Below are 14,829 nucleotides of genomic sequence, written 5' to 3' on the forward strand. Positions count from 1 at the left end.
CCAAAAAGAGAGGGAGCAGGAGAGCACCAATAAGCACCAAATGGTCCCCTGTAACTTCCAACCACCTTTTCTTAAAAAAAATAAAAATACTACCCTGTATACCTTGTATGAGACACGGGTGGCGCTGTGGGTTAAACCACAGAGCCTTGGGCTTGCCAATCAGAAGGTCGGCAGTTCTAATCCCCACAACAGGGTGAGCTCCCATTGCTCGGTCCCTGCTCCTGCCAACCTAGCAGTTTGAAAGCACCTCAAAGTGCAAGTAGATAAATAGGTACCGCTCCGGCGGGAAGGTAAACGGCGTTTCCATGCGCTGCTCTGGTTCGCCAAAAGCAGCTTAGTCATGCTGGCCACATGACCCGGAAGCTGTACGCCGGCTCCCTCGGCCAGTAAAGCGAGATGAGCGCCGCAACCCCAGAGTCGGTCACGACTGGACCTAATGGTCAGGGGTCCCTTTACCTTTACCTTTATACCCTGTATAAAATATACATCTCTTGCAAATATGTTACCCAAATGTGCAACGTCACTTCTTTTTGACAATGCACAAATACTTGTGGAAATCAGAGATCTTTCCACACATCCCTACTTTCATAGGGGATATATCAGGGAATAGCTACCTCAGCCTCTGGGTCCAAATGCAGCCTTCCACAACTGTCCTTGGCTGGAATTTTGCCTACTGTATGAGGAGTTCTATTCATCTCTCTGCCCACTTTTGTCTCTGGCACCCCTCTCCACTGGCACACAGCCCCTAGGTGGTTGCCTATAAAGGAATGTAGCCCTCTGGCTGAGAAAAGGCTCTGCATCCCTGTTATAAACAGTGATCAGAATCTGCAAACAAATATTCATTTGCAAATGCTGGCTTGGTGTAAGCAGATGGCAAGAGGCTCCTGCCTTGCCATTCCATCCTGTTGGGACTGGTGAAAATTAGCAGCTTTGGAGACATCAGTACAAAATTATCTTCTCCACGGTGGCTAGTCTTTGTATGCTAGCCTTTGTTCCAGGCCAAGAGAGATATGCCTTTTGTTTCCACCAGCCACAAAAGGAAAACATTCTGATTACACGGGAGGCCGAAAATTCAAAATTAAAACACCAGAAAGCATTTGCAGAAAGCAAGGGCGGGGGAGACTTTGCATATATTTAAGTCTTACTAAACTCTGCCAGATTTACTTGCCAAGGCTACAGTTTTTGAATTCATACCGTACTTTTCTAAGTGCTCAAAACACTTCACAGATATCCTCTTAGTAAACATTTCAACCCCACTGTAAGGAAGCATTAATGCTCCTCGGTAGTGGCACCCTCCCTGCAGATGTCAAGGAAATAAACGACTACCTGACTTTTAGAAGACGTCTGAAGGCAGCCCTGTTTGATATTTTAGTATGTTCTGACATGTGCTTTGAGCCGCCCAGGGTGGCTGGGGAAACTCAGCTGGACAGGCAGGGTATAAATAATAAAATAAATTATTATTGTTGTTGCTGTTGTTATTGTTATTATTGAATTGCCTGTGGCCCTCCAGATGTTGCTGGACTCTAGGTGCCCAACAATCTCTGGTAGCATCATTAGGGATGGTCCTTGAGCCCACCAACATCTGGAGAGCCACAGGTTCCCTATACCTGTACTATGAACAATTCTTACTTTCTGGGAACTTTTGCCAGCAAATCACTGTCTCAGTTTGGGGGCTTTGGGGCCTTGTTAATTAGGCCATTCATAAGGTTTCAGCTTTCCCAAGTTTCTAAAAATAATATCTACATTCGGAGGGAAGCACAGTTAAATCTTGAACACAAGCTTGTGATTGAGACTAGCTGTGGAAAAGCCTCCATGTGACTGTGGTAGCTAGAGGTTCTGACTGTAGCTATAACCACACAGGTGCAACTCCTTTCAGTCTTTGACAAATCCTATATGCTGCCACACATGTATATGGCTATGTCCACAGCCCCTAGGGAGATTGATTGCACCAGTGATATCCGAATCAGATCAGATATACATTTTTAAAAGAGCTACCTTCAAACTCTGCTGAAAATAAATCCCTTTACTCGAGCCCAATCTGAAGGATACTCCTGGCACAGGCAGTATAAATGACTCGTTTTGGATGGGGATATTTAATAGCTATAGTTCTAACTTTCTAACTTCAACATTCATCAGTTTGCAAAAGGTGTTTGGTTTGCAAAAGCTGCACAGACTAGATCTCTGTGCAGCTTTCTGCAGAAGGGAACCAGATGGATTTCATCTCTCCAATCTATGATTCTTTGCTACGCTGTTGAGAAAATAAAATCCCCACACTAAATCCTGACCTCTGTTATACCAACCACAAACCCAAGAGACTTTAGTGCTTTATATGTACTGTATACACTCTCTTTTCGTCTGCTATAAAACCAGGCTTTTTGGAGTGCTCAAGAGACAGCTACAAATCTGCTCCTTCCAAACACACACACACACACACACACACACACACACACACACACGTGAACATCTTCAGGAATGGTCTGTTTTCAGAACCTTTTATTTTCCCCCTCCTCTTTTTAATAAAAATAAAAATATTCTTCATCAGTAAATCAATATTATCAGAGCTTTGTTTTGTTATCCCCATCACTATTCTTTGACCAAGGATTCATTCGGCTTGCTTTTTACATTTTTTTTAAGAAGCCATTTTACCAAAACAGCTCTCAAATCAACTTGTTTATCTATCTGGCGAACATCCAAGTCTTTCTTTACACATCTCAGAGTGGCTGATGTTAGTATTGCCACTTAGCTTCAAGAATGAGCTGGGAGTTCTCCCTTTACTCAGAACGTCTAAATGGACGGGTGAAAGGGGAATGTGGAAATGTGTTTGGAAACCACATGCCCAGAGTGAAGTGCCCTGAATCCATACCTGGGGTCAATGTGCCTGAAAGCCGCATTCCTTACTGGGCCATCTTTTGAGGCTACCTGCCAGTAGCAGGCAGAGCCAGAGACAAAAAGAGCAACAAATGTACATTTCACTTTTTACAGTAGCCTGATTTCTATACACTCCCACACATGCCCAACTCCCTCGACTATTCCTCATAAGGCTTGGTTTCCAGACCCTAGAACATATTGGTATGGGGAAGACCTTCGCAATATGGCACCCTTGCGAGGCCAAAATTTTACGCCCCTACCCCAGTGCCTTCCCAAGCTGGGTAAGGGAGGCGCAAGGCTTTGGGAAGGAGGTGTGGGGCTCTGGCAGGGTCCTGAAGCCCTCCTGCCTCCTTCCCAAAACTGGGCAAGCACTAACTAGGCTTTCGCAAGGAGGCAGGAGGATTCGAGAAGCCTGACAGAGCCCCAGTGGCAGACCTAGGGATCCAAAATTTCAGTGGTGCCCTGTGCAACACCAAAATTCAGTGTCCCCGCCTCTCGTGCTTCTTTCTAAAGCACAGTTGCAGTACCCCTTGTGGTGTGAGCAGACCGGTCATGGTCCTCCCCACCCTGGCTCATACCTTCTTCCCAAAGCCCAGCACTTACTAGCCTTTGGGAAGGAGACCAGAAGGTGCCCCCTTAGCCCCTCTGCCCTGTCAGGGGGAACCAGTCAAGTTATCCTAAATCCACTTCTGTCTTGGTTGCCCTCCTCTGCACATATTCAAGCTTGTCATTTTTCTCTCTTAAACTGTGGTGCCCAGAACTTATTTCTCAACTATAACTCCTATCGGCCCCAGCAATGGCCAGGGAAAATGGGAGTTTTAGTTCAGCAACTTCTGGAGGGCCAAAAGTTGCTCACACTTGGACTAGATGACCCTTTGATCTGATCCGTAAACCTTTGTGCTACCGCACGGATGTCCTGCTCATGAGTATCTAATTAGCCACTGCAATAACACATTGCTGGAGGAGGTGGACCTTTGTTCTGTTCCAACCGGGCTCTCACGTTCCTATGGAGCAGGTAAATCATCAAACAGTTGATCCTCTCCTGCTTCAGTCGGAAATGGCACAGGCTAGCAATAGATAAGAGCATGTGGGTTTTCTCTGTTCATCTCTTTTAGCTTTTAATAATAACGCCTCAAAGCGCTTCAAGCCAAAGGAAAAACAGAAAGGTCTGGATCGCCCAAGCTAGTGACCTGAAACACCAAGAGGTGCCAAGCGAGTCATCAGCAAATATCTTAAGTGGTTTTGTCAGTGTTGCGGTTAGCCAAAGCACACTCACGGAGAGCAGAGTTCATCAAATTGACTGGTAGTGCAAGAATTCCTGTAATTTCCACACACATTTCTTGTATAAGATTCCAGCTCAAGAAATTAATATGCATTACCACGAAAGGGAGAGAAAGGGAGAGCGAGAGAGGCGGGGAAATAAGGAGATATAAAGGGGGAGAGGAAAGGAAAAAAGAGTTGACATCCTCAGGTTAATTCACTTGCTTTTCAAGCGGGGGGCGGGGGGCAGGGGCGGAATGGGGAACCTGAGGCTGTGTATTGACCCAAAATAGACTGAACACATAAGAGAGAGAGGGCCTTTCCACTTGCTAACTCAAACAGACACTGGGAGCACCAGAGCAAAATTATCTGAAGCTGAACGTATCATCCTCAGGCTTTTACCACATCTTCATTGCTCAAGAAAGAGTTTTTCTATAATGGAAATAATAACAATAATAATAATAGCTGTGGATTTCCCAGTGCGCTGTTCAGACATCCCTCTTTCAATTGACACTAGCTGCCTATCTGCATCTGGGGCCTTTGAAGAAGCTGGTGTTTAAAGACTTAAATGGACCAGGACCCAAATATTGGAAGGGCCAGTAGCTCAGTCCTACAGCTTTGCATGCAGAAGGTCCCAAGTTCAGTCCCCAGTAGCATCTCCTGGTATCCCTGCAGAGATACCAAGCTGGATGGAGCAATGGTCTGACTCCATATGAGGAAACTTCCTATGTCCCCAAAGGAGCTCTTCTTCCTGTACTAGCGTGCTTGGGTCTTGAGAATTTCTGGAGAGGCACTGCTCCAAGTGCCCTCTTTTAGTAAAGTTACCACATGCTTCAACAAAAGAGAGAGACTTTTTGCAGTGGCTCTCCAGCCTTGAAAAGCCAGTGTGGTGTAGTGGTTAAGAGCGGTAGTCTCGTAATCGGCGGAACCAGGTTCGCGTCTCCGCTCCTCCACATGCAGCTGCTGGGTGACCTTGGGCTAGTCACACTTCTTTGAAGTCTCTCAGCCCCACTCACCTCACAGAGTGTTTGTTGTGGGGGAGGAAGGGAAAGGAGAATGTTAGCCGCTTTGAGACTCCTTAATGGGAGTGAAAGGCGGGATATCAAATCCAAACTCTTCTTCTTCTTTTAGGAGGTTTGCCTGGTATAGCTATTACATGCTTTGCGGCACCAAGTAAAGACCTCTAGATAGCCCAAACCAGCACACTGACCACTAGTGCTTGCTATTGGTCAATGGTCCAATGAGTTCAACATCCTATTTCCACAGTGGCCAGTCAGATGTCTTGCAGATGTCTTCCACAAGCAGGACATGAGAGCAATAGTTCTCTCCCAACAACTGGTATCAGTTGTTGATACCTTACACCCTGCCTTCAAAACTGAACAGCATTCTCAACTTTTCCAAGCAAAAAATGCTACCTGGACTCGGCTTCCTTTGGAGTACACAAGAACAGATTCTTACGGCATTCTGAAAACAGAAATGACAAAATATGCAAGCCAAGCAGACATCCCCAACTTGCTACCCTCCAAACATTTTGGACAGCAACATTCATGATCCTGGACCATTGGCCACACCAGCTGAGGCTGCTGAGAGCCTTGCCCCACATCCATCCTTTACCCTTTACTCCAGGGATGAGGGACAGGCACTCCTCAAGATGCAGCTGCCATGCTCAGTGGGTCAATGGCACTCAAGAGCATCAGCCGGCTGAAGCTCTGCCCAGGTCTCCTGGGTCATTTTCAGAGTAGCCTACAATGTTACAAGGACTCCATAGACCTTGGCAGGATCTGCCAAGATGGTCCTTACATCCACAGAGGTGGCAGTATGCACATAGGCAACTGTGGAAAGGTAGTCAAGACCAGTGGAAGCTGGTCCATTAGACCAAATCAGGCATTGCCCCATCAACCTCAGCCTGTTCTCACCTGTCAGCTTCCTCCTCCTCATTCTGAGTCTTGTCCTTGCAGAACTCAGCAGGGAAGAGGTTAGGGGCAAGACTAGAATCAGGCTCTGACTGTCATTGGCTCTGGCTTTGTCTTCTGTTGGGTCTCCCTGCCTTCTGCCCTACTGGGTCCAATGGCCATCAGTCAACACTGGTTAACACACAGGCTGCTGAAGAAAGCTGGGCAAACTCACTTAGTTAATTCATAGAATTAATTACATTCCTCACCCCTCACTTTTTAAAATTCATGCTTCCTTCTCAGGGTTTAGTTTCCTATCCCTGCAGAAATATTCCCTATTACTTCCCTGTTGATGGCTTAGAGATTCCCAGAGGCAGCTGCTAGCAATGCTTCACACTGGCATCTCTGCAGATGTTCCTGCTGCCAACGTCACCCCCAGTTCTGATGGAATGAAATAGTGTGAAAAGGCTTGGTTGTTTACAGCACCTGCTCCTGATCTCCTTACCTTGCCTGAAGTGCTCATCCTGTGTTTGAGCTTGGACACTTCCATCTGCAGGTGGAAGGTCATGTGATCAGACACACTCCCATACAGAAAATAGTCATCCTTGCACACAGAGAACTAGTATGTCAGACAGAAGGTTCCAAGCAAACCCTGCTGCCAATGTGCTAGATTTCTATGTGCAGGATGTTTGTTTGCATCAGGGCTGGGATGTGGACAGCAGTTGGAAGGGAACCAGGAACTGAGAATCAGGACATTGAACAAGCCAAGGGATGTTGAACAAGCCAGGAGTCAAGACCAAAGAACAAGACAGGGTCCCAGAGGTAGGATTGAAGAATAACCAAGGATGCAAGAACATGCCAGAGCTCAGAAAGGCCTAATTGCTCAAGGAAACTTCAACTGGAACAGAAAATCCTTTTATATTCCTTTGTGTCCAGGAGAGCCAGCCTGATTGGGTTGAGTCTGGTTGGGCCTGAAAGTAGAGGTACACTGAGATGTTCTCAATGCACAGGGCAGCCACCCATGGTTCCAATAGTTCCTACAGCTTGTTGTTATCCTTGCACACAAGCCTGAGCTTTTCTCTAAATTCTGAAGTGCTGCAGTCAAAACATAAGCTTACCGTCTAGGGCTTATGGCAACTGAAGATGCAATGACTGTAGGAGGGAGAGTTTTGAAAGCAGCTCCCACATGCCCAATGCAAATATATCTTTGCATCGAAAAGCCTAATGCCAAACATTTTCAGCATACAGTTCAAATGGGGGGCGGCGGGACTGGCTGGAGAGGGCATCTATTACCCAGCATCCATGATGCCATGGATACATTGTGATGCTGTGCATAGGTGCAGAAAGGGACATACAAAATTGATCAAGACTAGCAGAGAGCTCAATGAAAACATCAACCAAGTATGCAGTGACTAGGAAAAGGACACAGTCCATGTTAGGAACCATTAGGAAAGAGATTGAACATAAAGCACCCAGTATTATAATGTATTTTATGCTACCATATGGTACAACCACACTTGGAATACTATCTCCAGTTCTGGCTGGTCTGCCTTCAGGAGGATACTGTAGAGCTGCATAGGGTGCAGGAAAGAGCCACCCAAATGAGGAGGCCTGGGACAGCTGCCCTATGAAGAATGGTTGCAACATTTGGGGGCTTTTTAGTTTAGAAAAAGTAGGAAGGGGACATGATAGGAGGCTATACCATTATGCATGGTGTGGAAATAAGACAGAATAGGTTTTCTCCTTTATAAGAAAAGCCCTACTGAAAGGCCCATCTAATCCAGCATCTTGTTCTCACATTTGGCTTAGAGGAAACTTGCAAGCAGTACATGAGTGCTACACTTAGAATCACAGAATGATAGAATTGTAGGGTTGGAAGGGTACCAAAGGGTCATCTAGTCCAACCCTCTGCAATGCAGGAATCTCAGATAAAGCATCCATGACAGATGATCCAACCTCCGCTTAAAAACTTCCAACACCTTCTGAGTGAGTCCTTTCCACTGTTGAACAGCTCTTACCGTCAGAAAGTTCTTCCTGCTAATTAGTGGAAATCTCCTTTCATGTAACTTGAATCCATTGGTTTGGGTCCTACCCTGCCCTTCCCCAGAGCAGGAGAAAACAAGCTTGCTCCATCTTCCATGTGACAGTCTTTTGGATATTTGAAGAAGGCTATCACATCTCCCAGCAACCGAAATCCAGAAGCATACCTCCCCACTTCTTGCCTAATACTAAAAGCTGGGGCCTCTCAACAGAGCCCAGAAAACTGGGAAGTTCAGGACTGACAAATGAAAAGAAAAAACAATGCATATTCTCCCTTGGTTCCCATTGCTTCCATCTCCGCTGCACTGAATTTGATATTTTAACCTCCTAAGGACAGGGACCTGTATTTTGTAAAGTGCTATGCAGAAGAATGGTGCTATATAAACACCTAACAGCCAAGTCCATTCCATGGGAAACTAAAAGGAAAACCCAAACACACCAATTCATTTCATTCATCCCATGCCTCTCGCTTCTCAGAGACTCCCATAAACTTCAGGACTATCATGTCAGAGGGGGTGGAGAAAAAGGGCTGCCAGAGGCCTGCAGCAGACAGCTTTCAAAGCCAAGAGTCTTTTATTAGTAAGATTCTTACGTCACTCCCCCAACAGCACAGCCGATGCTGGCAGGATAAGATGAGGAATAAAATTTGTTTACGGGTCAAGAGGAATGCATCAGCGACAGAGCCAAAAATGGAACCAGAGGCCATCCTCACTGGCAATATTGCCCTGTGACACCTTGAATCTTCAAAAGTCACAGCAGGGCAGAAGGCACGAGGGCTAGCCCAAGCTGAAAGCCAGATGCTCAGGCATCACAAGGTGGTTTTGTGGGGGAGGGCTGAACTTGCTAGCATCTTGGGAGGGAGATGAGGAGGTGATCTCTGCTGCAGGATTGCAGATCAAGGAATTGAGACAAGGCTAAAAATTTATTTACATATAAAAGCATCCCAGTGTTTTGCTTAGGTGTTGTGTATTGATGAAATTGTGTGGTGTGGATATTTGTATATACCTCTTCTACCTTACTTCTAGCTTAAGTATATAAAAACAAAATTCTAATATTCTTCCACACAATCTAGGAAGCTGGAATTAGGCACATTTACAGCTTTTGCACAGTTAAACAATAATGCACCTTTTAGTTCTCCCTTGATTGGATGGATATCCCAATCCAACATTTTTTTTCTGGGCATGGTTGTTCGATAGCCCATTCCCACCTTAATAAAATGTTCACACGCACCAACTTCCGTGGATACATGGAACAAATGTTTGGTTTTTCTCCCTAAACAAGGATGATACCTTGCTTTCAAACATGCCAAAGATTGACTTCCCAGTGACAGAAGTGTTTCTTAAACTTGATTCAGGAAAAGCAAAGAATGCTTATTAGTTACAGCCTTGAATTGATAACTGTCACTTACAGAAATACACAGTCTATAACAAATCGCAACAGGGATAGTCTGTGTGGTGCCCTCCAGTTGCTGTGGACTACAAATCTCATCATCCCTGGCCATCAAGTATGCCGGCTGAGGTTTCTGGGAGCTGTAGTCAAAAAACATCTGGAGAGAACCGTGTTGACTATCCCTGCTATAGAAGTTCAATGGGACTTATTCCCAGGTACGTGGATATGAAAAACAGGTTTCACCTCAGTCTCTGTGCCTTGCTCCAAATTGGTATAGACTGGTGTATGTGGAATGAGCATCAAAAACAAAGGAAAATAGGAAGCTGCAATTTTCCTGAGTCAGACCTTTGGTCTATCTAGTGCAGTACTACCAACACTGACTGGCAGTAACTCTCCAGAGATTTAGACAGGGGTCTCTCTCAGCCATTTCTAGATATGCAGGGCCTGGAACCTGCAACCTTCTGCAGGCAAAGCAGATGTTCTACCACTGAGCTACAGCTCTTCGTCTGAGCCTAACCACTTAGGAACAAAAAGCCAACAGAAAAGGTAAAATTGATGTGCTGCTAATTGTGTCACAAACTCAACACAAACCGCCTCCCCCCCCCCTTAATTAATTTCATCACCCTTACCCCAAACCCATAAGAGCAAGGATAAACAAACGTGGGAGTCAGAGCTCAGAGCCAGCTGAAAGGCACAGACTTCTAGCCCCAGGAATCTTGCATACCAAACCCAGGCTATATGCAAACCCCAAGTACATACACACACACAGAGTGAGGTCAATGCACACTGCAAGAAGGCAGAAGTGAGGTTGTCCCCACATCACAGAACAAAAGCCAGTAAGTTATAAGGAAGGAGGCAGCGTATAAAAGTTGGATACAATCAGCTTTCAGGAAACCGGTAGCCTGTGAATGCGTCACAATTTTGGAAGGAGGGGGAGAAGGGGAAAACTAAAGACCTGCAACACAAGTTTTCAAGAGCCCCCACAATAGACGGCATTGTATACAATGACACGTGCGGGTTAGGGGGGGATGCCTGGGGAAATTGTGGAGCCAATGTGGTGAGGTTTCCCCTGTCCTCGGGCTTCATCAGAAACCCAGACAAGCAAAAGCAGGCTGACAGGTGGTTTAGTGTTGCACTCAAAACAAACAGGATGGAAGGGGTAATATTGGGTTAATGGGCTTTTCCCGTGCTTACGGCTGGCATGGCGATGGAGTGGAGCAAAGATTGCTAAGTGATCATTGGCGGGGAGGGGGGTTTCCCTTTAAATATGTGACACAGCTCCAGTTTTAATTGCTGGGAGCCTTTTGCTCTGCGGTCGACCCTCCTCTAGCCTACCTGCCGCCTGAGCGGCAAGTCTACTAAAGTCACTGGTCCCTAAGGAGGACGCGCATGTGTTAGTAGCCCATCTGTTCAGTCTTTCCAGGGTTGGCCATTTGTAACATGCTGATGGCCTGGAGAAGAAAAGGGGGGAGAGGGGGAAAGGACCACATCTCTTCCAGTTTGCAAAGTCTTTATAGGATGGTTATCTTGAGCAGATGGTCGCTCACCACAGATGAATGCCGATGGGACATTGTTGCTTCAGAACAAGGTTAGTAGGTATCTGGCAACTGCATTACAGACTATGGCTTTCCAATTCCACGACAAGCTTCCAAATATCGTCAAACAACAGGGAACCTGTGGCCCTCCAGATGTTGTTGGACAACAGCATCCACAATCAAGCTGCCCGAGACTGCTAGGAGTAGGAGTTTAGTAACATCTGGAGGGTCAAAGGTTCCCTTGGTCATGGGATAGCTTCTCCATTCTCGCCCACCCCTACCCCAATTGCATTTTGCTAGTAAGTTTGCCAGTTGCAGACTGCTGTAGCCTTTACCGCGTTTTCAACCTCTATACAGTGAACAAGCAGTCAAGATCTCCATGTCCTTCTCTTAGCAAGGGAAACCCCCAGCCCAGCCCAGCTGTCAAAAACTTCCTATAGCTGTTACTTAAAGGGCACAGAAGCAGACGCACTCACCTCGGCATAGCAGAGCGCCCAGAGTCAAGCTGAAGGCCACAGGGGCAATCGGCAGAGCACCCATGTTGAAGAACTCCCGGGAAAGAGGTGAGGAACCGGGAGCTGTATAGCGGGAATTTGCCGCAGCTTCTCCTTAGAAGTCAAAAAGCTGCTCTTCTGAAATATTTCCACCTTTGCATTTCCTCGGATGGAAGTTCCTGGCTGATCACCTCTTCGCCATGATTAGGTTCTTCCTGAATGGGGGTGGAAGGAGAAGCCCCCTCCCAGCCCCCCAAAATCTCCACAACACCTAGGCATCCAGGGACGCTTCTGTTCTACCGGATAAGGTGCAGGTGCGCGACACGGGCCAAAAGAGCATCGAGGGGGGTTGGGGAGGCTGGGAGAAGACGCGGAGCACCCTCGGATCGCTCTGCAAACTTTTCCACGTCCGCGGAGCCGCAGGTTCGAGCCCCGCGCTGTGCAAAAGTTGGGCAGAAGAAGAAAGAGGCGGTCGTGGGCGCGGGGAAGGCGGAATCTTTCGCTGTTTCTCCGCGGCGTCTTCCTCCCTCTCTCTTCTGTTTGGAAGCAACTCCAGGGGCGTCGGGAAACGACCTTTCCCACCGCTTTCGGTTCTCCCCGCCGGAATCTCTGGTGGCAATTGCTTCTCTCCGTCCAGCTGGCCGCTCTGCTTCGCTGCAAAAGCCTCCGGCGAGCGCAAATCCTGGGAGAGACTTTACGAGAGACAAATCTCCATCACACAGACGCGCTCGCACGCAGAGAAAGAGCAAGCGAGCGAGAGGAGGAGGCGGTAACCTTTGGGGGCTCCCTCCAATCGGAGCAAGGGTTGGGGTGGGTTTTATATTTTTTTCCCCTCCTTGCGGGGCTGGAGTGGAAAACTCCAAGGCTGGAAGGGGGGCGGGGGGCGGGGTGGCTTCCTCTAACATTCCAGAAGCTGCAGGAGCAGAGGCACAATTACTCGCGAGTAATCCCATTGAGTTCCGGGGTGCTTACTCGAGAGTGGGCAGCTCGGGCGCGTGCTTACCCGCAGGCAAGTCCAACGGGGCTCGCTGCCTTTGCGCCCGACTAAGTAAGAACGGCTCGACTTGCGGCCCGATCCTCCGCGCGATATATCCCCGATGTCCCTTTGGAACTGGAGGGGAGTTACTCCAGAGTAAGCGCGGCTTCGGTTGTTTTGCCCATGCCTCCGCGTACTTACTCGGTAGCGATCCCATCGAAGCTTGTGCGCTTTACTCCAGAGGAAGTGTGACCTGGCTTTCGGCCTGATCCTACGCGCGTTTACGTGGCAGTAAGTCCCGCTGAGTTTGGGGGGGGGTGTTACTCTGGAGTAAGTATGATTTGCTTGGCGGCCCGATCCTGAGTGTTTACTCGGAAGCAAGTCTCACCGACCTGGGGATGTGAGTAGGTGTGAATAAGCTTGCAGCCTAGATATACTTACTCGGGAGTAAGCCCCAGCTGAGTCCAAGGAGGGTTTACTGTCAAGAGAAGTATGAAAAAGGTCAGAGCCTGCAGCCTTTGGCTAGTACGTCCCGCTGAGTTAATAGCGTAGGTGTGAATAAGCTTACAGCTCGAGCTTTCACATGTTGGTTGGATAACACCCTGGTTTCAAGTTGAACAGGATCACACCCTTGCAAATTTACCTGATGCCCAGAGATTAGGTCCTTGTGGTTTCCCAAATAACTGTGCCTGGGATCACATAATGGCCTGTGGGTTACACTTTCTTAGGAGTAAGTTCCCTTCAGATCACTGGAAAGTCTGGTGAATTGTGGTTAAAACTGACTTGCAATGCTCTCTGGAGATAAGTGTGGCAGGTATGAAATGCATCTTTTGTGGGGGCGGTGCAGCAGGGGTCCTAGGGCAGGGGTCTCTTCAGCCCTCCCAATAAAATATTTGACCCCCCCTCCCCAAGTTGATGGGCATTGCCATTCAAATGGTGTGCCTGCACCACGTCTTGTGATAGATCATGCGTCTTGTGATAGATCATGCGGGGCAGGGCTTATCTGCATCTCCCCCCCCCCAAAAAAAAATATTTTATTCAAGTTGGCACCCCTGGCAAGTTACATAAAGGTAAAGGGACCCCTGACCATTAGGTCCAGTCGTGGCCGACTCTGGGGTTGCTGTGCTCATCTCGCTTTATTGGCCGAGTGAGCCGGTGTACAGCTTCCGGGTCATGTGGCCAGCATGACTAAGCCGCTTCTGGCGAACCAGAGGAGCACATGGAAACACCGTTTACCTTCTCACTGGAGTGGTACCAATTTATCTACTTGCACTTTGACGTGCTTTCAAACTGCTAGGCTGGCAGGAGCAGGGACCAAGCAACAGGAGCTCACCACATTGCAGGGATTCAAACCTCTGACCTTCTGATCGGCAAGTCCTAGGCTCTGTGGTGTAACGCACAGCGCCACCCGCATCCCAGGCAAGTTACATAGGGGTTTCCATTCCACCCATAAGCCTGAAACTTGCTTTGGTTTATGTGGGCCTCCTGCACAGGGCCTGCTTCTTACTCGCACCCCAAGCATTTTAGCATGGTCAGAATGGGCCTTGAAACTCTGGCGACACCCCCTTGTCTGTTTTGCTGGAGGACAGAGAGGTACATGTGTAGAAGACAGCCCACCATCCAAAGGGAAAAAATGTGCATTGGTTGCAGCAACCACTTTTGCCCCTGGCCCTGCTCATCTCTGGCATTTGGCCCTCAGAAAGTGGCCTACAAGGAAATGCGGCCCGCGGGCTGGGAAGCTTCCCCAACCTTGCCAACCAAGCGAGGCATGAGAGACATTCCATTTCTCATCCGTATTCTATCTATCCCACAGGGTAGATAAAGGTGGGCTAGCTCAGTGGGTAGAACACAAGACTCTTAATCTCAGAGTTGTGGGTTTGAGCCCCATGGTGGGCAAAAGATTCCTGCATTGCAGGGGGTTGGACTAGATGGCCCTTTGTGGTCCCTCCCAGCTCTATGATTCTGTGGTTCCATGACACGTGGGTCAGTAGGAGGGAATGGCCCCGATGCAGGGCCAGCCCTGCTGTTAGACAGAATGTTTTGCGTGTCCCACAAAAGGGCAGAATTAATCTGGAAAGAAGACTTGTTTAGTAGCTGTTACAATAGGTGGTGGTGTGTATTTAGTAGTGGTGTGGTCCCCATCAGTGGCGTAGCGTGGGGGGTGCAGGGGGGGCCAGCCGCACCGGGCGCAACATCTGGGGGTTAGGGTTAGGGGGCACAAATCCACGGGTTAGGGGGCGCAAATTACTTGCCTTGCCCCGAGTGCTGACAACCCATGCTACGCCACTGGTCCCCATTGTGGTATGCACTTGCTCCAGCCAAATTCAGAATCCCAGACTGATTCAGGTCAACCCACGATTTACCCAGAGTAAGTT

At 48.0% G+C, this 14,829-nt stretch overlaps 1 protein-coding gene across 1 annotated transcript in view; it reads right to left on the minus strand.

Annotated features, from left to right (window-relative positions):
* LOC310833894 (transmembrane protein 132C-like) overlaps nucleotides 1–12,243 on the minus strand; it is a 251,125-nt gene extending 238,882 nt beyond the window's left edge. Inside the window, exon 1 of the mRNA XM_083717000.1 lies at nucleotides 11,461–12,243. Within this exon, the coding sequence (XP_083573126.1) occupies nucleotides 11,461–11,524 (64 nt within the window). The 5' untranslated portion in view covers nucleotides 11,525–12,243. The remainder of the gene's footprint in view (nucleotides 1–11,460) is intronic.
* Between the last annotated feature and the right edge of the window lie 2,586 nt (nucleotides 12,244–14,829).

The sequence above is a fragment of the Podarcis gaigeae genome (assembly GCF_964106915.1).
Source record: "Podarcis gaigeae genome assembly, chromosome: 16".
In the NCBI taxonomy this organism is placed as follows: Eukaryota; Metazoa; Chordata; class Lepidosauria; order Squamata; family Lacertidae; genus Podarcis; species Podarcis gaigeae.